This window comes from Leptonotus elevatus, chromosome 19 (assembly GCF_054856555.1).
Source record: "Leptonotus elevatus isolate MCC_2025b chromosome 19, RoL_Lele_1.0, whole genome shotgun sequence".
Taxonomy (NCBI): domain Eukaryota; kingdom Metazoa; phylum Chordata; class Actinopteri; order Syngnathiformes; family Syngnathidae; genus Leptonotus; species Leptonotus elevatus.
Window position 1 is genome coordinate 8,224,705 of NC_141257.1, and position 27,456 is coordinate 8,252,160.

A 27,456-nucleotide genomic window follows, 5' to 3' on the forward strand; every position below is an offset into this window, starting at 1 on the left:
GTGGGCCTGATAAGATAACTGCACAGAGGAGAGGGATTTCCTAACAGTGGTACGCGCACCCCCTTGGGGGGTACGCAACCGGCTATTGGATATTAAAAAGTTATGTCAGACGACATAATAGAGCATTGTCAAGACTTTTTTTAGGGTGTGTGCACAAGGTGGATGGGGTGCATCAACTGTATGGTGCGCCCTGCAGGTGGTGCGCAATTAATTTTTTAATAAACAAAGGTCTGGTATAACACAGCTTTGTTTGGACTTTCTTGATGATGCAGGTTATGAATGGGTTGCACTTTGTAAGGGGTGCGCGCAAATTCTTTTTAACATAAGTCTGGTGAAAAAAAAAAGCTTTGTTTATACTTTTTTTAGGGTGAGTGCGGGATAGGTGGGGGTGTATCAACTGTGTGGTACTCCCTGCAGGAGGTGCGCAAGATTTTTTTAAAGTTAAAGGTTTGCCGGTTCAGCCCTTCGCTTGGATATTTTTCTTTGGTTGCATGCAGTGGGTGAATAGGGTTGAGCTTTGCAAGGGGGTGCACGTGGAAAAAAATGTAACAAAGATCTAGAATAAAAAAGGAAAAGAAAAAAGTTACTATTATTTATTTTAGACCTTTTTTAGGATGTGTGTGGGGCAGGGGATTGCCTAAAATTTCATCTAAAAAAAGGGTGGTGCGCCTTACAAGGGTAAGCAAGATAAAATAAATAAATTAATGAATTTAATCTAACATTTCAAACATGCTGAGTGTGTACAATGCAAAAAGACATAACAGCTTTGCTTTGACATCTTTTTTTTTTAGGGAGAGTTTGAGGTCAAAGGGCATGCACCAAATCTTTTAGGATCTTGGAAGTGAGTACTTGGCTGGAAAAAGTGTGGTTTTACCTCCAAGGGGTGCGTGTCAGATAAAAAAAGCAATTTTGGTTATTGTTTATTTTTTATTTTTATAATTTTTATTTTTGAGGGGAAGTGGGGGTGGCAGAGGGTGGTATGCCAAAGTGATTGCCAGTTAATTGAAATTGTCTTGACGCACCAACAACAATCGATGACTGTAAAAACAAGGTTTGACAGAGTACAGAGGCGGCGCACCCATATCCCAACCACTATTTTTTTTTAAACATTACGCAATCAGTTTAAAGCGATACACCCTTTCCATATGCCAATAGGTTGCTCAGCTGTTGGACAGCGCACCACTATTTTTTTATTACCACTTTCTAAGTTGGTGCACCCCCTTCACCCCGGTAGCACCCTAAAAAAAGACACACAGAAAACCACTGGGATAACAGACCCCCATCACCTGCAGGAGTGCGCACCAACGTTTTTAACCGGCGCACCCCCACTCAACTTCCGACTTGTTGTAGCTGAACTACGACCCACATTGAAAAAGTTTTGTTTGTCCTCTGAAGGCCACGAAAAAGATTTCCCAGTGTTTGCCTCACGCCAGCTGGCCTCGCAGCCGCTGATAAACACGCCCACACATTTGCATACGCAGACACTTGATAGCCGAGGTGCGCCCACGCACCACTGCGTGCTCAAACGCAGGTACGCACACACGTGTGTCTAAGTGCTCCCGTTTTCCCACCAAGCAAGAGACGTTGGCAAAGTCGGAACTTGTCCGGAATTGATTCTGCCAGACAAACACAACCCCCCCCCCCCCCCCACACACACACACACACATAGAGTAGCATGACGCCATGTTTGTATGGTCTATATACGGTGTGTGTGTGTGGTTGCTGCTGCCGTCCAGCTCCTGGCGTTGACAAGGTAAACTGATCCTAAGGGGTCAGCGACGGGAAATGTCACACGCACTCACTCATGCACACACACAGAACACAAACGCACACCCACACTGGAGAGGGAGCGTCACTCACACGGAGATTGTGTTACAGCTGAGCTGTGGGAACCGCCACCTTCTCCCGACACACACACACACGCACGCACGCACACACGTGTTGTCACTTGTGGACACGACACCTCCGTGGGGACGCGCACACAACACGTGTACACCATCATTCTCACACACAAACACGCAAAAAAAAAAAAATATATATATATATATATTCAAACATATCCTTAAACAATAAGAAACAAACTCGTGCGCACAAATATGGACAATAACACACTGAAAACACTGCATAACAACAGCTTCCACAGCAAACACACTAGAACATGCGCAGCAAACACACGGACAAAAAGCAACATAGACACAATAACACACACTTTCATATCACACACCCACTCAAAACCAGGCCGTGACCATCCACGCCTATCATCTACAAATGTGACATTTTACGCCCACATGTGACTTTTGAGGTCAAAGTAGAAAAGCAGCGGTTGTTCATGTTTTGAGAACTTTCAACTACATTTGCAATTACAAAACAGAAAAAAAAAAAGACAAAAAAGTTGTATCCCAACATCGTCTGAGTGAAAATGTATGTGCATGTGCTGCCACCTGCTGGTAAATAAGATGAAAACGTTGTAGCAAAGTAGCCAGCAGGTGGCAGCACTCTGGTATCATGACTTCAAAAAAATATTTCACGACATCAAATGTGCATGCTAAAAACGTGCTAGGATCACAAATATTAGGTAAATATTAAGTTTTATATGTATATAATATACATATAAAATATATATACATTTAATATATATATACATATAATATATATATATACATATAATATATATATATATTAAAAACACATTTTCATTCCACTAGCTTAATACTAACACAATGAAAAACACCATGGACTGGTTATTGAAACTAGCATTCATGTTTCGCTAATGATAACCACTTGGAAGTGCAGACAAAAAAAAAAGACAATATAACGCTACTTACAAGCATGTTCTTTATCTTTACCAAAAAAATGAATTAAATGTAAGATTTAAATACTAGCGGATTTTGTTGTGTACTGCAAAATTGGATGAATGCTAACTTTTGAAGCAATTTCAGCATAAGAGGTTCTAACGATAAAGCTTTTCTCTTTTATAAATAACGATGTCAGATACAAAAAACAATACCCCAAAAATTTGAGCAATATCAAAGTTTATTCTTAAAATGTAGTATAGAGAGGAACAGTAGTACAATTTATGTATTTTCTTTCTTCTTTTTTTTTTTTTTTTTTTTTTTTTAAACAGAGAAGACAAACAAAGCAGAAGAATGTTAAGTTCCATCTTTGAAAAGTTCTGGTAAAAACGTAAAAAGAGTAACCTGAATTTTGCTTTTTTGTGTTCGGAGGGCACCGAGTTTTGCATCGCTGTCAGAGAGCAAATAAGTTGAAAAATACAACTTCTTTATTTTTTTATATATTTTTTGAAATCTTCTTAAAAGCGTAAAAAAATACAGCCGGGAAGTGAGGATGGATGGTGGACGCGTTTATGTGGGGAAGCAAAAATCTGTAGTGTGGTGTGATTTTTTTCTTCTTTTTGCTTATTGTTTTCCATACAAGAAATACAGCATTAAAAAATGACAACAAAAATCAGTAGGATGGCGCGAATCATATTAAACAATTTTTTTTTTTAAAGACAGGAAGTGATGGACAAGCAGCACACGGCAAAGAAAGGAGTTAAATAATAGATTTTTTTCATATATATATATATTCATATCTCATAGAATCTCCACGTATACATATATATATATATATGTATACAATTATATATTTGTTATGATAGGCCCTAGCCACAGTGATTTTCTGAAAGTGACACAAGGAGGAAGATGAGGTGTCCCGTACAAACTGCATATGAACACACATACTGTATCTGTATATATTTATATTTGTGTTTCTATACGGCCGACCCACACAGGAAAAAAAAAAACGTGCTGAAGAAATGGGAGGGAACAATCAGAAAAGGGGAGGTGTCAAGTGAATGGTCGCACTAACATGTCGCCCGGCTCCTCCCGTACATTAACAAGAATTAACAACAATAACAATAATAATAAATTTGGTTGGACAAAATTGAAATTAACAGTCTTGATTGCATTTTTGGAGTCAATATATATATATATATATATATATATATATATATATATATATATATATATATATATTAAATAACAAAAAAAGAAAGCAGTTCAAAAAGAAAAGAAGAAAAAGTTCCATTCAGACCCGCATTTTGGGGGGAAACAAACGGGGTAAAAAAAATAATAATAAAGATCACAAAAAGTAAGTGCATGTCTATGATGGCGCCATAGAGCTTCACTCGTTTTTGTCTTGTGGAAACAAAGAAGTGTTTTTTTTTTTGTTTTTTTTTTCAGACGACCTGGCAGACCAAATTAAATGGAAAATAAACAACAACCCCCAAGCAAACAAACAAAAAAACACTTTGGACGTCCCGTCACTATCAAGTGATTCCAAATATAAACTGCGTTTATAACTCGGTACCAAATATTAACAGAAAGTCGTCCGCTTTAAGTCGTCTTAACGCATATTTCATACGGAAAAGTACTGTTGGTAGTTAGACGGAAAAAAACAAGCAAAAAATACGCACAGGTGTTAAAACCCAAACGGCAAAGATTACCTGATAGTCCACAGAAGCCCCTTTTACACCACACCGGCATTTCTCCGCCTCTTTCTACCATGACCCGGCAATTTTTGGATCAGAGTCGTAACAGAAGCAGAAATATTTGACACGGCATCAAAATATCCGATTACAGGACGGCGCGACGCTGCGTCAAATTTCGCTCGCTTCAGCGTAAAAGGTCGATCGGTGTCTCCTGTTGCGGCAGCGATGCCGACTTTACAGTGCAGGATTTAATGTCGTCAGAAGTAAAGCTTTTATGATGTCAACATCAGAAGAATTAAAGCCGCACTCTAGGTCCAATATTCCGCTAAGTCGGTATGACGTTTCATAGTCGACAACAGCGGGCAAGGCAAAGGCAGATGTGGGAACTCTGCGTGAAAAGAGGCTAATGTCGGAGGTGAAGCTTTTTATGTTGACTGACGTCATAACAATTAACGCAAGACCAGGTCCAGTAATCCACAATGCTGACATGGTAGGGTGTGAAGTTTAACACCCAACATCACCTACTCTATTTTCGCACGACTCTCCATAAAAAAAGGCTGATGTTGTTGGTAGTAAAGGTTTTGCTGATAGGAAACCGTAAGAATTAAAGCCCCACTTTAGGTCCAATATTACACGATGCTAGGGATGTTAAGTTTAACACCAAACTTTGCCTGCCCTATTTTTGCGAGACAGTGTGATAAGGTTGTGACGTTACAGAAATTATAAGATTTAAAGCCACACTGTCGGTCCAGTATTCTGCGACAAAGCCGCTTTTGCCGAAAGGACTAAAAGTATTCCGCGTTTCCGGGACAGGGTGTATATTTCACCCACATTAATTTCTCCTGCCCTGTGTTTTTGAGGTTGCTGTGTGAAAGAGGCTAGTGTTGATAGAGGTAAAGTTTTTGATGACAGACAATAAGAATTAAAGCATATTGTAGGTCCAGTAGTCCACAATGACGGCACAGGGCTGTTAAGTTTAATACTCAAATCTGACTATTTTTATTTCTTGCAAGATCAATGCATACGCGAGAGCGCAAGGTTTTGAAGAGTGAAATCAGAAAAATTAAAGCCATGCTGTAGATCCTGTATTCTGCGACAAAGCCGCCCGTGTGTAAGGGTACACAAGGTCAAGCGTCAACATCCGACATTCACTCCCCCACCCCCTACCATTCCCGTTTTTGCAAAGTCTCTGCGTAAAAGAGGCTAGTGTTGTTGGAGGTAAAGGTTTTGGTTATGACAGAAGGATAACAATTAAAGCCATGCTGTAGGTCCAGTATTGTGAAATGCGAAAAGTGTATTCTGTGATGCCACTGCCCCAGTTTTTTTCTCTCTGTGTGATATAGGCTAGTGTCGTTGGAAACGAAGGTTTTGATGATGTGATGATTACAGAAATTATACAAATTAAAGCCATACTGTAGGTCCAGTTGTTTGCGACAAAGCCGCCTGTTAAAAAGGGTATTCTGCGATCAAGTTTAACACTTGTGTAAAAGGCAAAGGTGGATACATTTCAGATCTTCTGTTACGGCTCAGATTTTGCAGTCTTTGTGTCACCCGACACTTCTTACGACGACAAGAATTAAAGCCTGGCTTTTCGCTGGGTTTGGCGTGAAAGGCAAAAGCGGACAAATGGCGGGGTATCGTTTTTTTTTGGTGGGATCTCTGCGTGAAAGAGGCTATAGTGTTGTAGAGAGGAGGTGAAGAGTCAGTTGAACAATTGAAGCTTATTTGTTTTTCTTTCATGATAACAGACATCATAAGAATTAAAGCCTCGCTTGTTATGTAGGTCCAGTATTCTGCGACAAAGCATTACAGCACCAAACGTCATCATTTGGCAAAACAAATAAAAACAAAAGAAAACATCGAACGATTCAAGCTTTAAGTGAAAGTCAAATGCTTTTTTTTTTTAAAGTGTTATCGTGACACGGCGATTGGTATAAAGCTAGCTAGAACAGTTCCCCCCCCCCCCCCCCCCCTCCCTCGCGCTTTACATCTTATACATTTAAATAGTTTTTATTAAAACTCTAAAAGAAAAAAAAATCAACTAAGAAAGGTGTCTTTTCTTTGAAGCGTATTCAGTAGTTTTTCCTGCTCTTCTTGGTGTGCGGTCTGTTTGGCACGACGTCGTCACAGCCCTCGTTTTCGTTTATTTTTATAATTTTTTTAAATTAACATGTCATATAAATATGGCTGTGATAAAGTCAGCAAACAGATTTTTTGGTTCCAAGATTTGTGCAGGGAAACAAAAAAAGGAAAGAAAAACGGAATAATATAGAATATTTGAGCGCAACTAAACGCCATCTACACAGCAAGTAAATAAAAAAACGAATAAAAGTTAACGATAAAACTTAGATCATCTGTGATAAGACCATAAAATCTTCTTAAATTAAATAATTAAACATTTTTTTTTACCTCCAATGATTGGTCTAGCTAGCCCTCACCGCCTATTGAAAAGGAAACATACATCCAAAAACAAAACAACCTGATTATTTCACATAATCTTTCTCTGGTGGCCATTAATAACAATAATAATAATAATAATAATTAAATCTGTACATGGCGGGGTTCCCACGCTACCAAAGCTTTTTTTTCTTTTTGTCAAACTCGCGTAATTAAGCAACCTCAAGGTTTCGATAGCACTTTTGGAGTTGATTGTTTACCAGCTTACATATTTTAAAAACAACAACAAATAAAATGAGGCTAGAACTCCTTGTCATCCTCCGGAGGGGCGGCGGCAGAGGCGGTGCCGCCCCGGTGGGCCCAAGCGGCTCGGTCGTGGTCGGCGGAGGCGGAGTCGTTGTCGGCCTCCAGCAGGTCGTCGGCGTCGTCGCCCTCAAAGTCGTCGTCGCGGGGGAACTCCATGGCCTCCAGGCCCTCCTGACCGGCCTGGTGCGAGTCGGCGCAGTCCACGCAGACGCCGTAGCGCCGCGAGCCGTGCCGGATGCCGACGCTGGCCGCCAGCATGAAGATCTTCTTGCACACCATGCACTTGTATTTCTTGTCCTTCTTGTGCACCTGCCGGGACGGGGACGAGAACGCACGGGACGGGACGGGAGAAGCGGGATGGACACCGTGAGTCCAGTTTTTGTCTGGCAACATGAGGCTAACTTCCCACGCGGCCTTAGCTAAGCTTGGAATGGACTCGTTTTAGTCATTCAAACCCCAAAACATACAAAACTAAATTGATTAATCGACAACTAATTGATGATCAAATAAATGGACAACCACTTGATAATTGATTGTTAGGTGACCTTGTTGTAAAGCAGACTGATTATCTTTGTTAATGTCAGTTTTTTTAATAAAGGGTCAAATATTGTTTTTTAATCTGATTAATTAATTAATTGAAAGATATTCATAGATTATTAAATTTAGTTGCAGCCCTATTACAATACCAACAAAAACCAATGAAATCATTCTAATAGAGCTGCAATAAATAAATGGACTATTATAGAACTATTTTGATAAACAATCGTTTAGAGACACTAACGTAAAATTCAAAGATTTTCTTCACAATATGTTCAATGCGCCCCTACACTTGAAGAATATTGTGTTTGTGGAATATGAATTAAGCAGAAAAATCCACCCGTTGTATCAGTCTCGGGCGGCCATTTTGCTCCGGCTAAAAATGACATCACAGCGCGAACGTCATGTGACCAAACCCAGAAAACAGGCGCGCTACGATGGTCGTGACGCTCACTAAACAAGGCAGCCACATTCGTTGCGTTAGCCGGCAAATGCTATGCTAGCCAGCTAGCTGCTAGGCAAAATGGTGTTATTATTGGTGGGGGCTAGTCCCGCCGAATTAACCGTACTGACCAGGGAATGTCTCTTGACGTGCTCGCGGCGGGTGAAGAGCTTGCCGCAGATGTCGCAGCTGAAGGAGCGCACGCCCGAGTGGATGACCAGGTGCCTCTTGAGGGTGCGCCGGTGCTTAGCGATGTAGTTGCAGTGCGGGCACTTCAGCTTGTTGATGGCCAGCAGCGACGACTCGCCTAGTGGGGAGGAACAAGTTTTGTTTTTTTAAATGAATGTTTACCAAGGTTTAGCTTCCCCTACACAATGTTTTTTTTCGGCGCATCCAACATGGCGGCCAGCAGCTAGTAAATGTCTGCAATCCTATGATCATTTAGATGCTAACTGCTCATCACCAGGTGGTTGAAGGACCCCACAACGCACATAAGTCAGACAATTGCAAGAGTTAGCACATCCGACACGGCGCAGCAGCTAGCAAAGCTACATTTTTTAGAAATGTTACGAAACCAAGTAGAAGAGACATATGCGAAGGACGGCAGCTGCTGTGTGCTTGAACGGCGCTTTCCCCGCACCCAGCGCCCGCCACCCTCAGATGCTAACGAGCTCGCGCGGACAGATGGTTTTGAGCGTAAATTAGAAGCCTATTGATTTTGAAAGCGCTTCAAAATGGAGCACGCCGGGGGGAAGTGAAGAGTCACCGCCTTTTGTTTGAACTCACAACGGCGCTGTCGTCAAGGCAGGTTGCTAAGTGGAGGAGGGGGGTGGGGGGGGGGGGGCGTTGATGAATCCCAGGTTACCTGTGAGTGTGTGCGGGCACTTGTATACGTGCGTGTCCCTTTCCTATCATTTAAAGTGACAAAGGGGTGGTGCACCTTTTCTCCTAATTTAACGAGCCTTTTGCATACAACCGCACTGTCGCCATGGCGACAACACGCTTCAAGCCCATCCTCCACTCCGTTGAGTTGAAATAAAAAAACAAAAACGCAAACGCACAAAAATATGACATTTTGCCACAAGAAACATTTTGTCTAACGATTTGACAATTATGCACCGTACGTCTGACTAATTTGTGTTTTTTTATTTTATTTACTACAATATGTGTGTAATACAACCACACTCTTGTCACAGTGACGAATCTGACGACACGCTTACATCCTAATTTGAGCGCAACGCATTTGTGGATTTAGTAGAAATTTGTACCAAAAAAAACATTTAGTATTGCCGCAAAAAATGCAAAATGCAAAAAAAATTATTGAAATGAAACGCATACATTCAAGTGCAACATAATTGGGAAATCCTAATTTGAGTGTGACACATTTGTGGATTTAGTAGAAAATAGGAAGGAAATGCACTACAAAAAAAAAACAAGGCAAAAGTTAAATTTTGCACACAAAAAAATAAACAACACCATTAGTTTGAAGCCAAAAAAAAAAAAAAAGGAAATACTAAATACACCTTTGTTATTTTGTTTACTACTACTTTTTTTCATATAAAATGCTACCAAAATCTTCACAATTCGACTGTTTTCAATTATTCAAGTCCAAACATTACAGTAGTCATATGCATTTCTGAATTTAGTAGAGGCGCAATGATTATTCGAAAACTCATTAATATCCAATTCATCGCTAAATATTTGATAATCAATTTTAATTTGTGTATGTAATTTAAAAAAATGTCAAATGTTCAGAATTTCAGCCTCTCAATAAATATCCTCAGATTTCTGTAGTCCTCCATGAAATAATGATTATCTTTGTGCTTAGTTATACATTCTTATTTTGAACATTTTGTACAATTATTCCAAAAATAAGTACATGAAATAAATAAAACATGGGTGGAAAAAACTTCAATTTCACATAACCAAAAAGTAGTGGGAAGAGATTTTTTTATTTTTTGCAAACATCAGCTTTTATTTTGGAATCAAGATTTTTGCCAATCTTTTGACATTTTACTGTCATGTCATGTTTTTTGATTAAAGTTATGGAGATTAAAACATGTCCTTCAAAATTTCAGATTCACTGAATAAATAGCAGAATTATCAATCGATCAATCGATTATAAAAAATAATCGTAAGGTGCTGTCCCCAAAAAATAGAATGAAAAAAATTTCAACAAATATTAGTTGACCTTTTTGCCGACCCCCCAAAAAAATATCATAAAAGCTGCTATGTTGTCAACATTTGTACATTTTAAATATTGTGGTTTGATTTGTATTTGGAACTGTAAGGTGGCCTTGATTAAAATGTCCAGGCTGACCGTCCCGGATTTCGGCTCACCCGTGTGAAAAGCGCATCATACAATATTGTGAGGACGTGCGTTAATTGCTGCCGCTTACCATTCTCCCAGGACTCCCCTGGTTGGATGATGCTATACTGGATCTGATTGGCCAGCTCTGGGAAAAGGGGGCGGGGTTTGTGATTTCAGGAAAGAAGCCAGAGGGAGACATAAAAAAAAAGGGAGAGGTGAGAGGTTTGTCAGAGGGGAGGCGGGTGCGTCTTTTTTGTGTACACAACTTAGTCCACACGCGCGCACACACACACACGGAACAATGCGAGCTTCACTTACATACACAAACGCACGCGCGCACACACACACACAGGGCTCTATTGTATGTAAAGTAGCGTGGCGGGGCACACCTGCGAGTGCATGTGTGTCCGTGTCCATGTTGAGTGCGCACACCCCATTAAGAAGATGGCTGCCACGCTCCCTGGGTCAATATTTGGAAACGGGCCTGTGCCCCCCGCCCCCCCCCCCCCCCCCTAACAAAATAACGCCACATTTTAATACCGCAGTAACTGACTTATAAAGATTCAGGTCACATTAACAGCAGAAAAAAGGTTTTCAATTATCAATTTCATTCCAACAAAATTTGAACTCGACTTTTTATATCCACTGTATGTCGGCGCTTCTCACTCACTGCATGTTGCTAACCTTCCCAGTGCAGGCGATGTTTATTACCATTGTCAACTTTCTGCAAAATCAATTGCGCGCCGCTCTCTGCTTTTCGCGGCAAGCCATGTGACGTGCGCAACAAAACCCGCCACTGTGCGGCGCCTAATCGGGCATGGCCGCCGGACTGCGAGGAGAAGCCGATCCATTTGGCTGATAAGGACCATCAAAAGCGTGCATGCACCCCCCCCTCCCCCCCACAGCGCTGCGAAAGACGCAACAAAACAGCAGAAAGCATCCAGTCAACGCGCACCCTTGGGTGCGGAACATTAGAGCGCGCACCCCCCTCACCCGATCCCCCAAGGCATCACTTGTGGAGCGCATTAGAGGAGCTCCAGGCACTAAGAGCATTGCAGCGCATTTAGGGAGGGGGTGGGGGGATCCCCCCCCACACGCTTTCTTCATTATCCTGCATTAGGGAGGGAACCAAATGTCGGGAAAAAACACGTCCGGCGCTTCCGTCACAGTGGAGGAGCGCCACTTTAATGGCCGAAGGAGAGATTACAGCCGAGGAGAAATGGCGACGTGTAGATAGATTAAAAGGTTATTCAAGGACACCAGCGGGTGGAATCCACATGTATGGAAGGACACAAAGAGGATTTGGAAATGGAGTCATGCACAATTTTTTTACTTCTTTTTTTCATTGTGGAAGGGCAAGCATGTGTGGCGGCGCCCCGGCGTCCACAAAGCGGGCGTTAACGTGGGTATAAGCCTCTCGGCGCAAGCCCCCACCGCCCCCCGCCCGGCTCTGGAGCGATTAGCGGGGGATCATCAGGAGGGAACGGCGGGCCAGGTTGAGCCTGCTGGATAAGCGCGCGCACGCTGCCCGGCTAGGGCGCGCTACGGACGCACTCAAACCGTTCACACATTTGACCTGGGTCAGTTTCACTTATGTGAAAGTGTGGGAAGATGACTGCACTTACGGTTAAAGATTACAAAGCGCTGAGATTTGCATTTTTTTATTTAATGGGAAAACGTATAAATAAATGAAGACAAATTTGTATATATTTTTTTCTTTTTGCTGATCCAAAAAAAACGATCCGATCCATGACTTTTGTGATCCGTTGTACCATTGGTCACAACCATCATTAACTCATTTGCTCCCAAAAACATATAAAAAAAAAATATTTTAAATATTGCTATGGTCCCAAAAACATATTTATATATTTTTTTAATGTTTTTTTTGTGCTAGAGCATACAGAAGGCTTTAATTCAGTCTCTGACCTGAAGAGGTCGCTTAAAGCAATAATAGTTATTACAAAAAACAACCCGCAGGTGGCAGTAGAGTATAAGAGATAAACCAGGGCCATGTTATGAATAATGATTAAACTTAGCTATTTCTAATGCTAATTGCTGCAGAATGGACACAGATAAAAAATATACTTTTTTGGTAGGCTCCATGTTTTTATAGCGATAGAACACAATATTCTGTGGGCCTTGCAAAATCAGTCAGTCAAATCCAGTAAACCAGCAGGGAGCGAAGTGGGTTGCTTTAGTGAAAATCGCTGGGAGTGAAATAGTTAAACTGCTTTATCTGAAACAAGATATTTTGAACGTGGTGAAAATACATCATCAACGTTTCCGCATAAATGGGGAAAACAATGTGCGTGTGTGTAAAACTGGCGCTAGGGGTATGTAAAGACTGCAGATGTGCGTCCTACCGGCGTTTTCCGAGAGCGCCGAGAAGTCTTCTCGGGGGTAGGAGGCGGACGGCTGGACGAACATGCCCTCGTCGAAGCCCTCTTCGGGCTCAGGCGGGAAGTTGTAGACGAACCTGCGCGTGGTGGCCTGCTTTTTCCGGCGGCCGCTGCCGGCAGCGGCGTCGGGGGGCTCGCGCTTGATGGCCGCCGCCGCGCCCGGCTCGTTCCAGACGAAAACCTGCGTGCGGGCCTCGTTGTTGTCAGCCGAGTCGGACGAGTTGTCGTGGTGGTGGCTCCAGCTCCCCGGGGTAACGCCGGGGGGACCGGCCCCGACCGGCGTCACCTCCACGTCGCTGGGCTCCTCCTTCACCCTGCCGGCGCCGTCTTCCTCGGCCGCCGCCTCCTCTTGACTGTTGCCGCTGGCTTTGATGGACAGCTTGGAGAGGATGCTGGTGGCCCAGAAGTTGCTGGGCTTGCGGGCGGGGCGCACTCGCTGCCCATCTTTGGCCACCGTCTGCCGCTTGTTGTAGTCCACCACCACCGAGTCGGGCGCCTCCTGCTTGATGCTGATGTTGAGCGCGTCCTTGATGAACGCGCGGCACGACTGCACCACCTCGGTCATCTGAAGGTAGCTGGCCACCGACATGACCTCGATGGCGTTCTGGCTGGTGAGCAGCAGGTTGCCCGAGTAGAGGAAGTCCAGGATGACGGAGAAGCCCTGCACGGCGGCCACGTCCAGATGCGTGACGGTGGCCCGGTCCTGCGCCTCGCTCTGCGTCAGGCAGTAGAGGGTCTTGAAGTAGCGGCTGCCCGCCACCAGAATGTTCTTATGGGCGCGGAACACCTGTCCCGACACCACGATGTTGACGTCGCACAGGATGCCGCTCTTGCGCTGCTTGTCCAGCTCCTGCAGCAGCTGGTAGCAATACGAGTTCTCGTTGGGCTTGTTGCGGTAGTCGTCCTCCGACGAGTTGGTGGACGGGCTGGCGTTGTCCGAGGGCCTCCCCGACTCCTTAGTCCGGGCACACAAAAACAACACTGTTAATGGACGACAAGGCATCCCCAAAATGAACAGCGAGTGATTGGAATCCAAAAGCGGTCCTTTTTGAAAACCAGGGCTTTGACCGGGGCTTGCTGCTGGTGAGCTACTTTTTTCTCTGGCTGTTCTTAGGCGCAATATTTTAAATCGTTATCTCATTTGAGCTAAAAAATAATAAGAAAAAAGAAAAAAGCACAAATAGTCATCCCTCGCTACTTCGCGCTTTACTTATTGCGGATTTACTCGATCGCGGATTTTTATCCCCCCATTTTCAATACTGACTACCCCATAAAATTCTTGATTTATGCTGCCATTGTTGTCCTTTTTTTGTAATATTTGAGTAAATATAAACAGCTCTTTCTTTCATTCAACACAAACTATTACCCTTCTAATCAATTATAGAATATTTAATATATAATTAAGAAACGCGTATCATGGTAAGTATTTTTTCAAAGTAAGGGTAATGCTTTCTGCTAATGGCCTTTGGATCGTTGTAATTTGATCTGTGAGGATTATTTTTGATTTGTGATAGAATGTTGTTTGACTACTATAACAACATGCCTGGTTTGTATGCTAGTCACAGGCAATAACAATACAAAACGCCGTGGAAATGAAGTGTTGCATTGTGGAAATAGCAGAAATGCCGTTTGGAATTGTCAATACACTAAGCATTTTTTGAAACAAGGTGAATTAATTACGTAAATGTGGAACATTAGAACATTAAATATCATGTTGGAATATAAGTACGCCTGCTTGTATAACATCTAGGCACCAGTAAACATCTATAAAATGTCTTTTTTTTTTTAATGAATCTGTATACAGTATGTTGGGATGATTTAGGATCACTTATTCACAGGATTTTATGATAATTACACGGCTCAAAAATATCCTCGTATTAATCGTAGAATTTACAGCAAAAAAAACGAATATACCTGAAACACGTGTTACAACAAGCGAATGGCGGTTAACGCTGTATGAGAGACAGAACAAGTGAGCGTTCTACATGGATGTCTTGAAGCTCATCAGAAAAGCCAGATTCCCTAAAAAGGTGACTCACGATTTGTAGCCCCCCCCCCCAAAGGGGTGTGTAAAGTTAATCATGTAGCGCCTGTCTTAGTTCTGACTGTTACGGGTTGAGGGGGTGTGGCAACTTTGTTGTCGAAGGGGACGAACGGTTCGGAAAGTTTGCCAAAGGACATTTTGAGAGTGTGTACAAAATAAAAGTACAATTGTGTGTTTATACAAATAGGACATTTCCCTGGCGGTAGCCTCATCTTTACTAAACGCGCTGGCGTCGGCAAACAACCCCAGGGTTCCCGACACGCCCGTCAGAGGGGGAGAAACTGGTCCGACAGGCTCCCAAAAGGGGAGCGGGGATACAAATGAGGTACAATGGAGGGATGGGCTGCCTGGACTGGAAGCCATTATCACGTCGGCCTTCCAAGCCAGGACGGAGTTCAATGGGAATTCTAGGCAAGACTTTCTGCTTTGCTTGATGAGTTGCTGACTCAAACATTGACACCACGTTACACCCAAATCGGATGACCTTGGCAAAAAAGCTCGACAATCTAGCCTTTCTGTCTGTCACGGATCAAAATAGCCAACTTCCTGTTGGCATTTGTCCGCAAGACTTTTCGTGCGTCCCATCAAGATGGACATATCCATTAAATTTCATGTTGACCCCTAAATACATTTTCACCAGGTTACACACGCTTGTGATAAATGGCAGACTTTTCTGGCATTGGAAAGCCCCCCCCCCCCGCCAAAACTGTGATTTCTAATAATAATCTTGGGCCAAACCAATTTGTTGTGCAAGGGGAACAAATGTGACAGATTTAGCCTCCCGATATCAAAATGACCGCAAGAAATATCAGCTCGCCATTGGCCATTTCCCCCAAAGTTGAGCCTGTGAGACAAGGCAGCTCCGGAACAAAACAATCAAATAGATTCTTTCCTTCTTAACCGCACAAGTCAAGTATTGCTGGGGCCCAAAACACGGCGAACGCAGTCCTGGAATGCTGGCCGCTTTCTGCTGTTTTGGTTTACACGTTAGTCAACCACCAGGCGGATTAGACATTGATGCTGTTTTTAGTGAATCATTTCTTGCCACGTCTCTGGACAACTTTAAGGAAAAAAGCAGCAGTGACACACTTCCTTGCTTGATGTATGAATTAACGACGGCGCAAGTGAGTGTAACGATCAAAATGGGTCATTGGACTCGTCGGTTTTTTTGCACAGTGACGTTGGTAGCAGTTAAGGAAGTTTGTGTCGAAACTCGCCAGACTATTGCGATTGAGGTTATTTAGGTTCTCATCAATTCCGCAGTTTGCTCCCCTTTTTATTTTTTAAATCAGCAAACCTTCCGATCCTTGGATGACTGCAGTCGCGACTTCTTCACTTGTTTGCCGATAATATTATGTTTTAATTAAATAAAAATACATCAGTTGCCGTTTGTTAGCAAAAAAATAAAAAATAAAAATTTTGAAGCATGTGCACTACGGTTCCTCAGGGAGAGCACACTTGGCAAGCCTACCACCAATTACTATGTTAGCCAAGTTCTTCTCCTTTGGGTATTCGTAGCAGAAAGATGGCGGCGAAACATCAGGTAAGGCACGGGGTGACATATGTAATATAATTAGTGATCACTCGACCAATGATCAAATTTTAAAATGTACGCTGATATGACAGAACATATTTTTTGCATATTATTGAAATGAATAGTGGATTTTAAAAAACAACTATCAGTTCACCACTAGATGGTGCTAAATTCTACACACTGTCCCTTTATGGATGTATTACTTTCTGCAACAAACAAAACAAAAAGACGCTTTTAAAAAAATGTTTATTTTATTTTTAATATAATTAACAACAAAGTATGGAGAATTCAAGTAAAAATGTATTTTATTTTTGAATAAGACTAACAAAATAAAGTGTATAAAAACAAGCTTAATTTCATTTTCCTTATTTAGTTATTTGGAAAAAAAAAAGATTTTCATGTCATTATGGGATAACTGTATCATTCGATTCATGTCGGAGAAAAATGTGTGTGTAATGGGGGGGGGGGGGTACTGGAAGCACTGTGATATCGTCTAATGGAGGACTTTTTGTACACTGAAACAAAGAGGAGACTTGGAGGAGGTCTGCCCAAGGATGGATGACGGGGAGGGGAGCTGGCAGAATCGGCAACCTACCCTGGAACAGATCTACCGACGTCCCCCCTCCCCACACCCTCACCCTCCCACCTGTCCTCCTCACAAGGCAAAGAGCCAGCCTGGTACCGAGCAAGTAAGATGGGGGAGTATGCATCCAGCAAACACACGCACGCACACTAACGGTGAGGTTCACACGTACAAAGCACATTCACAACGCAGAAGACGCCTACATTACAAGATTGTTTTTCTTTTCTTTTTTTTACAACAAAACTGCACAGCAGATGTTCTAATCCAGAATAATTCACATTGCTCCGGCATTTTTGCCCCACCGCCCACCACCCTCATAAACACACAGAAAGCAAGCTGCCCACACACACACACACACACAGCTGGGGTTTCAGCCGATTAAATCCATTTCTCTGAGGTCCCCACCCAGCCCCCACTCTCTGCACAGCAGCCCGGGCACACAGGATGGCATATAAAAGGGGGGAGAGGAGAGGGTGGGGGTGGTGGGTTATCATCCATCCTCAGCCACACAGCTGGAGGGATTGAGAGAGAGCGAATGGGAACATGCTTTTGCAGGCTGGACGCCGTGCTCACTATAATGGCTGAAAAGGAGCCTTATAATGGAGGAAAAGTTACAAAGGCAAGATAAGAGATGGCTGATAGTTGCCAGACCTTGAGCGGAAATGTGGAGCAGGGGAGGGGGGAGTAGGCGAAGGAACGCGAGCGAGCGGCGAAGTCGACGGGTCACCCCATTTTTTAGTGGCTTTCACAATGGCCCGCGTTCTCCCCGAGGCTCATTGTCCACTCACTGTGGGCCTTTTGTGAAATCACTTCTTCTTCAGACTGCGTAGGACGGAGCCAGGGGGTGCGCCAGCGCCGAGGCGAGCCGGGCAAGACGATGCGGACGCATCAGAGGCGATTAAACATCTAAAAGTCCAACACAATCCTAAGAAAATACTTTTTTCTTTTTTAAACCAACAACCTTGTGATGCTAAAGTCGATAAAGTCACACAAGGAAGCAAACGTGACGAGACCTCGACAAATCTAACTTGAATTTCACCAACAAGCTGTGCCTTTTGAAAACAGACTTAAAGGGGAAGTCAACCATAAAGATTTCTTGACAATAATATGTTATATGTGACCTCATTAGTCTTAACATGACATGGCATTCAGATAGATAGATGGATGGATAGATAGATACAGCTGTGATGTCATTTTCACTCGACAGCAAGTGGCAAAATGGCCGCCTTCTGATATTGATAAAAACTGCTTGATTTTGCTGCTTAACTCATATTCCACTAACACAATATTAACCAGAATACCGTATTTAGACTAGTGGAGCTGCATAGAAAAAAAATATAGTGGGGGGGAGAGTGGTTGACTTCCCCTTTAAAGAATATGTACATTGGCGGCAGTTGGATTCCAGCTAATGAATCAGCAGGGAATGAGTTTAAAAATGTTTGTTTTTAAACATTTATATACATACATATTTTTAAGTAGCAATGTCAGTGTTTCCCACACCATGTTAATACTTGGGCGGGCCACCCAAGTAAATTGGCCACCACCCAAGTAAATTTCAAGAAAATTGAATAATAAAAAAAATATATAAATAAATATATATATATTTCGTTTTTTTTAAGTGTCGCGACCAGATATACCGCAGATAACATTAGTTCGCCGTCACTCACTTGTGGATCATGAGGAAGTAGCAGGACTGAGAACACCCCGCAATCCCCCCACGGACTCCACCCACCCAAGTAGATTTCAAATCCGTGGGAAACACTGAATGTATTTTACTTGTTATAATTCAAGTTTCATCAATCTTAAAGCCTTACAATAATATATAATAAAATATAATTACTGACTGTTTTTTTATTATTGTTGATCAGAATGGAGATACTTGCAGAGTAGACCATGTGTCCGAGAACTGACCGTGCAGGACCAAAAAATGGTTCCAGCGTACCTGAGAATTTGGAGATCCTGTTAATGATTAGCCACCCCGCTCCAACTGCCTGCAGCTTTTTCAGCCATTGGCACATAAGACAACAGCCCAGGAAGGTAACGTACGTAGTTTAAGACATTAAGTGAGCGCAAAATCCGGCAAGGTTGCTGAATCCTGCAGGGTCCTTTCTCCAGATGGGCCACGTGAGAGTCGGGACCCGGAAACAAGGTGGATGAAAGGAATCTCCAGGGAGTTAAATACATCAGCAATTTCACTTATTAGTGCACTAATTGTTTTATTTAGTTTTAAAGCAACACTAAGGAACTTTCAGTTCATGTTGATTATAGCGGTGCCATATGGGCAAAAGCGGTAATGTTATGCCTGAAGGAAGATCACATTTCCCATGAGGACAAGCGCATTGCATTTTTTTTATTTTTTTTAGCTCACACCAGTAAGTGAAAGCCGGGCCAATGTTGATCCTTGACTGTCCTTCTATCCACATAGCTTACCTTTTTCTTTTTTTTGTCTCCTCAGACAAAACTTTTCAGTTATTTTACAGCTTCTGCCTGGAAAGCAGTAATCGTGCGTAGACATTCAAATTGATTTCCGTCTTTGTAATGAATGCGGAAAGGAGAGAAGTGACGTATGCCATAAAGTAGTCAGGACCTTTGCAGTTTTTTGTGTGGCAGTGTTCCGAACATCCTCCTCAAAGTTGCTTAGTGCCAGTAAAAATCATACAGACCCCCTGAGGCCATGAAAAAGGTACCATTCAACTAGTTTTAAGTCGATGTTCTATCAGAAGAGATAGGAAAATATTTGATCAAGGTTGAAAAGTTCCTTAGTGCTACTTTAAGTGCTGCTTGGTCGATTTCCCGAGCAACACCGCCAGATATATATATATAAAAAAAAAAAGAGATTAATATAATGACCTCGCAAAATGATTTGCTATACCAGTAAATTAAGTTACAACAAGCTTGATCCAGACAAAATTCAACTCTCAAGTCAAGGTACTACAGTAGCTATAAAACCACAATGGAGGGCTTGAGCGAGGCATCAACCCTAACCCTAACCTAAACAAACCGTGGAGCCCCGCCCCCTCAAGTGGCGGCTGATCCGTGACAAACATGACACGCCCCGAACAGTGGTCCAGCAGCGTCGCCATATAGAAATTAAAGCCCTCCCTCAAAGAACCCCACCCAAAAGTCCATACAGTCTCATGATCGGACCCCTGAGGCTAGCAGTGGTGCCCCCACCCAAAAAAAAAAAAAAAAGTCATCTATAGTCCCCCACACCCCTCCAAACTCAAGCCAACCAGCCGGTCCCCAGATAGCAGAACAATACAGCTGTGTGCATTTGGCCCAAGGTGTGGGAGGGCCGCCGAGCGTCTCTCGGCCTCTCAACAATGTCGTGCCAGAGAAGAAGAAGAAGTAGATGAGGGGAAGCGGTGGGCTCCACATAGTCGCTAATTCAACAAGAATTCTCCCTCTGGCGGCAGCCCACCCCGTTTCACTGACCTGTGGCCCCCAATAAACATCCCATCCACTGCTATCTTGCCAGACCGCAAACAGTCCCCCTGCCCCAAAACGGGGCACGGCTTTGTCTTTGTCAAAAGGTACAATAAAGGGTTGAAATGACCCCCCAATTTTCAGCCCTTGGGGATCACTTCAGTTAGCCAATCGTTGACCCAACCAAAGGGGCGGGGCCTAAAACAAACAAACATGTACGACAAGGGTGGGGTACATTTTTCCCCTCTGAGGGCCAGACTAAACTTTGGTTTTGGGGGCAACATGCGGTTTCCTTACTAGGTGGTCAAATCCATACCACTCCCCAAAGTGAGTTTTCCAACCTGTAGTGTACTGTCTGGTTTTAAGTGGCAGACAAAGGGTGGCGCACATGCAGAAAACCAAAACTGAAACTAAATTCCGAGGGGATTTTTTTTTTCTTTCTCCTGTGCACTGAAACTGCCGTTAAGTTTCTGTGGTGACAAATGTAAACAAATAAAAACTAACCTACCTCATTAGCACTTTCTACACTGGCAACATGGCCCAAATTGACAGTTTTTCCACTATAGGTCTCTAATTTGGGGGCAGAATAGTAGTAAAAAGATTCTCTGGCATGTTTGCCTATTTTAGCCACACGATATAGAAGTCATTCAAATTTTCTGTAGGGATTGACCGATTATCAGCCGGGCCAATAATAGATATAATTAAAATGATTTAAAATGATATAATAGATCATTTTAAATCTGTTTTAAATAATAATAATAATAATAATAATAATAAACCTTTTATTAAATTTTACAGATAACTCTGTAGAGATATACTTTTCATTTCAGATAGTTTTAGTATTAGTTGTGGAAAACTGAATTTGCTGTAGAAAACAACAGAGAGCTATTGACATGTTTATGATGGTCATGCTTATGACCGTAAGAGCTCCCTGAACTTTTTGTTACAATTTTAAAACAAATACGTCTATTGTGTAAGACTTCTACAAAATAAAATTTTAAAAAGGACGTTTTGCAAATCTGAATATTTGTTCAATAAAAGTATGCCTAAAGTATTCGTCCGAAGGATTTGCTTTGGCCTTTCCTGGACATTTCTGGGCGACTCATCACAATGCATTTTCTGGGGGGCTGGGGGGCGCGCAAAAATATCACTAAAAATACTCTAATATTTTTAGACTTTTAAATGTTTTTTAACCCCTAAAAGCACAAAGTTAAACTTTCAATAAAGCAGCACCGTAAAAGTGTTTTTCACGACTGCGGTGCAATTTTTGTGCAGACTACTTCTAAAAATGTCTCTCGTCACATTTTACCTTTATTTATTTTTTTGCCTTATTTTGGTCTACTCTGGATAAAATCCAGACACAAGACCACGCCTAAACAATTCCCGACAATCCCTTCTCTCGGAAGAAACCCACATTTAGCCCAGCAGCCCCGCGTGCTGGCGGCTAATCGAGTTAGCTTCTCTCCCGACGCTTTGCCGACTTAGAAAAAAACCCATAGCCGAGTATTAGCATCACTGGCGCACAGGATAGTGGGACACGGCCCTTGGCGTGCGCGGCGTACGTGCGGGGGTTCTCGTTGCCGGGGAGAATCCGCGGCGCCAAGCCCCCTAATCCACTGGCAGCGCTCTCCTTCCCAATTAGACGTGTGTACAAGTTAGTGGATCACTTTAAGTCATTCTGATTAGCGATTGCGTGTGGGCAGGGAAGGAACTAAATGCGGTCGTCCAATCCTCTTGCGAGTCAAACGGGCCTCGCGAGTCGGCCGTGACAGCTCGCTCGGCGCCGTCGTCGGCAGAAACGCTCTTTGACACCCGACTGGGATCGTCCGTAACGTCGACGAAACACTCCCTGCTTTTATGGCATCTGAGAACGCCGTGCAAATGTCGACGCCATAAAGAAAGAGATAAAAACGCACACATCGCATACAGTCGTTACAGTCACGTCGTCCTCAGATACTACAAAGATTTCAACAAGCCTGAATCACATGATATGCCCCAAAGGGACGATACAGTCAACAACAAAAACGGTTATAAAATTCTAGTTACATCTCACAAATACCCTGAAGATTCTCTTCCACCACTGATCTCACATGAGCTCACCAAAACGCAGAGGAGTGTTGTAAAATGATGATGTCATAAAAAAATGTTGTTGTTTTTTATAAAAGACTTGCTTTGGAAAATACTTCTTGGCGCCTTTAGTTTTATTTACCGCCACATCCTTTGTTGGTCAGTCAGGGCACCTTTTCGATTGGCTATATTCATCCAAAGACAAAAATGAGTTTTTAGCTTTTAGCCCGAATCTTACAGGACAACCTTAAAAGACGCAAGATGTCAGCATGTTTGCCATCGGGGCAAAATAGAAACAAATATAATACGTTATCTAAAAGTATGTACCTGACCTAAGTGAATATTAATAGTCAAGACCCCCCCCCCCCACACACACACACACATTCCGAACATTACAACAACTCAAATTAACAATGACATAACTGACAATACTAAATAATACGCAACAAATTTGACTATTAATAAACTCAGAAGCAACATGGACGCCAACACTGTCGGGAATCATCCAATTCTACTTTATTGGTAGGAAATGTATTATTTACTACAAACATTGTGTCTTTCTTCATCTCAACGTATAGTGACAGATCAATGAATGCCACTAGGTGGCACAAACGCAAATAATTAACCTGTGCATCCACTTTTAACTCATTTGCTCCCAAAAACTTTCAAATACGTCCTTTTTTAAATGGTTTATGTGTCCCAAAGACATGTTTTTTATGGGGTTTTTTATGCTAGTGCATAGAGAAGGCTTTGATGCAGCCTCTCAACTGCAAAGAACGGTTGAAGAAATGGAAGTTATTACACACAAACGACCCGCGGGTGGAAGCAAAGCAAAACAGATCCACACCAGGGCCATGTTGAAAAAAAAGTTCATTTACTCACAATTGTAATAACATTTGTGAATAATGATGAAACTCAGCTATATTCTAATGCTAATTGATGCAAAACGGAAAGAGATAGAAATATACTTTTTTCCTGATGAAAGAAGAGACTAATCTTTTTTTGGTAGGTTCCATGTTTTTAAAGCAATAGAACACAATATTCTGTGGGCCTTGCAAAATCGGTCAAAATCCAGTAAAACATCCGGGAGTGAAGGGGATTGCTTCAGTGAAAATGGCTGGGGGTGAATGAGTTAACGACATTTTTGTTCAGTGGTGTGCTTTGAGATTTCTAAAATAAAGTGCATTGCCTCAGTAAAAGTTGGGAAACACTGGGCAACACAACCCAGAAATATATTCTACATTTGGAATTGGACTGTATTTTGTGAGGAAAGTTGAATATTTCACATAAAAACAACTCAAAGTCGCATTGCACTTAAATATTTGGAGTGCAATTTTGAGTCGATGTATGGGCATGCAGTATACGAGCCTTAATTATAAGATATGCCCCAAAGGGTGAACAGTAGGTCCCATTAATCCACAAAAATGTGGATGACGGGGGTCAGGTGATGCCGTGTCATTCGTATTAAGTGTCAAACTCGAGGCCCGCATGCCAGATCCGACCCACCCCGTTATTTTAGAAACTTCTTTTTTGTCTCTATTTTAGGTTAGTAAGCATTTCACTTTTAAAATATTCTGAAAATTAGGTACGTTCTCTACTGATTACTGAACAAGTTTTGTGAACTACACTTATGCAACTAAAAGTGAGGGAGAACGTGAATCTGTCGTCATTTACATAAAACATTTACATTTCGCTGCCTTACTGTACCCAAAGTGAACTTATTACAAAATACATGCTAAACCAGCAACCGTGACTATGATGTGGCTCTCTGTTTGACTCCCCTGTATTAGGGACATCCATTTCAGCCTGCCAACCCCCTCCTGTATATATATATATATATATTTTTTTGCTCTTGTCCAGTATGGATTTTTTTTGTGGGGGGGGGGGGGGCATTCTGGCACAACGCCTCTAATTTAGCTCCCAAGGGGAGGGGGTGGTTGTGTAAAAGCACCAGAGGTCACCAGGGAGCACGAGCCTTAAGAGCCCGCATAGGAGGGCCCAAGGTGGTGGTGGGGTTGCTGCGGCTCCCCTTGTCATTGTGACCTCTGGCTAGATAGTAATCAAGACAGATGCCGATGCAAAGAAAAACATGAAAAAAAGGAAAGGGGGCTTATATACAGGACAAACTGAATAAAACCCGCTCACATTTTAGGCAGTGGTGGGCAAACAATGTATTCAAGGGACGAATTTGATTAGATTTTTTTTTCTGAAGGGACATATGCGCCAGGAAGTTAGCAAATAAGGGAAACGCGTTTGTAAAGTGTTAAATAGTTAATTTTAATAAAATATATATTTTTTAAATATAGATGTGCAAATCGTTGGTGTCGGGCCAAAACCTTGTACCTCCAAAATGGCTACTTTTCAGGATATCCCAAAAATGGCATGTTTTGCATCATCAAAGACAGTAAGCCATTTTCAACACTTTAGATTGGTCAATATAAAAATAACACCTACAAAGTGTAGACCAGGAGTGGCCAAGTTCGGTCCTCGAGAGCCCCTATCCAGCCTGTTTTGAATGTTTCTCTCCACTAACACACCTGATTCATGATCAGGGTCGTTATCAGGCTTCTGCAAAGCTTGCTGATGAGCTGGTCATTAGATTCAGATGTGGTGAAGGAGGGAAACATGGAAAACAGGCTGGATAGGGGCTCTCGAGGACCGGACTTGGGCACCACTGGTGTAGACGGACCAATAGTATCAATGTTTGAAAAAAATATACATTTTACCAAATCGTGACTTATAAAGGTTTCGGCCCGACGCCAGCAAGATGTAAAATTATTTGTTAATAAAAAATAATTCACTTGTTTTATAACTGTATCATTTACTTAATTAAACTTTAACTCAAACACCTATTTAATCAAATAAATAAAATGATAAATAGATACATAAATTGTTTATTTGAATTATAATAAATATTTTACATTTTATTGTGAGGAATTTCAAATAGTCTTTAAAAGAATCTTTTAATTTATTTTTTGCCAAGTATTTAAAAAAAATGATGACTTGTGGAAAATTTTTTATCTGTGATTTACTATACAATGAACATCATTACATTAACTACATAAGTGATAAATTAGACAACATTTCAAGACGATTCATGAATAAATACATTACGTGCGCCAATTTTAGAGGAAAACAACAACATCAATGCAGCAAACATTCCAAAGTTGTTGGTCTTGGTGGGCCAGATTAAAGAGCTGAACCGGGGGCCTTAATGGGCTCGCATCCTACAGTTTGCCCACCACTGGCCTTGAACAATTACTTTGGTGTTGTTTACTCCGACCAACGTGAGAAAAAAAATCACAAATGAGTCGCAAAAACGTACACTTATACTCAACAGCCAGCTAACTAGCACGATTTTCAGCGTCTCCATCGAGAGTTTCAGCCCGGACTCGAGCGTCCAATCCCGGCTACACGGCGAACGAGCTACGAGCTAGTTTAGCACCGAGTTAGCTCCTAAGCTAATTAGCCGCAGAGCGAACTACGGGGGGGCTCCGACAAGCTCATTTTCGACTTAAATGTTCGATAAAGTGACTAAAATGACAACCGTGAGATTTGAGAATAGCAGATGAAGTGTGTTTGGGTGGTTTGTAAGCGTCCTACATCAAGGTTTGACAGCGGTGAAGGGGTGCGAGCTGCCACCGAAGCGGTTACCTGTTTGCTTGGGTCATTCCTGCCGTGCTCGGACGACAGGTGATGTCGGAGGAGCAGGGCCCGCTTGTAGCTCCGGCTGCCCTTGCTGAGTTCGTCGGCGCTCCGGGTGGCGACGTCGCGGCACCACGAGCACGACATGAGCCCCGTCTGCTGGCAGAAGCGCAGCCACGGAAACTCGTGGAGCCACGACGCGTGGAAGAGCGAGTGCTTCTGGAGTAGCGTCTGCGGTCTCATCTCAACGCCGCATTTCCTGGGTCCCGCCTCGCCGCTCCCCGACTCGGCGAAGTCGTGGCCACCCGCTTCCTTGTAGCCGTTCGCCGCCGAGTTGGCATCACCGCCGCCGCTCCTGGCCGCCCCCTCCGTATCCTCTTCCTCCTCCGCGTCGGGCTCTGTGCTGTCGCTCACCGAGCCGGCGCCCTCCAGTCGCTTCCGCGTTGGTCCCGTCGCCCCTAGGTCCCCGTCTTCGTCTTGGTCCGGCCGTTTGCCGTTAAAATGTCGGTCCTGGCAGGCCGGGGCCTCCCAGCTGTTGCCGTTCCCCCCGCCGCATCCGGAGCCTGCGGAGCCCGTTAGCCCGGCTAGTCCACCGCCTCGGAACGCCAGCGACCTGCGGTTCCTCTCGCCGGACATTTTCTTGCGCTTATGACAAATGTCTCACCAGGATCCCCAACGCCACGGCAAAATGTTCCCTTTTCCTTCCGTCCCCTCGCTGTCTCCCACCCGCCGTCGTTGCTCGTCCTCCGCCGCTCGTTTTTCTGTCGCGGGGCCCCCGGCCGGTGAGAGTGTGTCGGTTATACGGAAATAAGTCGCTCTTTTAATCGCATAATGACATTTTCAGGGTTCTCGCTGCGTCCGCGCAGGCCCCGCAGAGGTCGAATGGCAACGACTTCCCTCCCCACAATGCACCTCGACTGGTGGTGGAGGCGGGGGTGGGGTAGTGGGAGGGGGGCCGTTTCGAAGAGAGGGAGATGGGGGTGCTGCTGTGGATCGCCAATGGGGGCTTTTGTGTGTGCAAGGCTGCACCCATTTTCCGCATGCTTCTCATATCTCTCCGTCTCTCGCGCTCGCTTTTTTTTTTTACTTTTTTTTTTATTTTGTTATCTCTTTAACGCTTTCGGGCTCTGCTCAAAGCACATAAATGCACTGTTTGAAGATCCCTTTAAATCCCTTTTGTTTGTGAGAATATGATCACGTGACGTGATGCTATTCAAGTGTGCAAACTTGATTGTTATATCAAATCTAATAAAAAAATAATAATTACATTAAATAC

General features: G+C 43.1%; 1 protein-coding gene across 2 annotated transcripts; it reads right to left on the reverse strand.

Annotated features, from left to right (window-relative positions):
• Nucleotides 1-6,472: 6,472 nt before the first annotated feature.
• Nucleotides 6,473-27,075, reverse strand: zbtb10 (zinc finger and BTB domain containing 10). Of its 2 annotated transcripts, XM_086063464.1 has the most exons (5): nucleotides 26,190-27,075; nucleotides 12,846-13,836; nucleotides 10,571-10,627; nucleotides 8,303-8,478; nucleotides 6,473-7,501 (listed from the first exon to the last, which is right to left on the reverse strand). In XM_086063464.1, exons 1-5 carry the CDS (start codon nucleotides 26,814-26,816, stop codon nucleotides 7,187-7,189), a joined length of 2,166 nt encoding a protein of 721 aa, XP_085919590.1. In that variant the 5' UTR covers nucleotides 26,817-27,075; the 3' UTR covers nucleotides 6,473-7,186. The 2 variants fall into 2 exon arrangements, with proteins under 2 accessions (XP_085919590.1, XP_085919591.1); XM_086063465.1 differs by lacking the exon at nucleotides 10,571-10,627.
• Nucleotides 27,076-27,456: the final 381 nt, after the last annotated feature.

What these genes read in the sequence shown, in the direction of transcription:
- zbtb10 (XM_086063464.1), bottom strand. Translation starts at nt 26,816, where the DNA reads ATGTCCGGCGAGAGGAACCGCAGGTCGCTGGCGTTCCGAGGCGGTGGA. An exon ending in GGCGCTCTCGGAAAACGCCG is followed by an intron (nt 10,628 to 12,845) that starts GTAGGACGCACA and finishes CCCTTTTCCCAG; the next exon opens with AGCTGGCCAATCAGATCCAG. An exon ending in AGGGGAGTCCTGGGAGAATG is followed by an intron (nt 8,479 to 10,570) that starts GTAAGCGGCAGC and finishes CCTCCCCACTAG; the next exon opens with GCGAGTCGTCGCTGCTGGCC.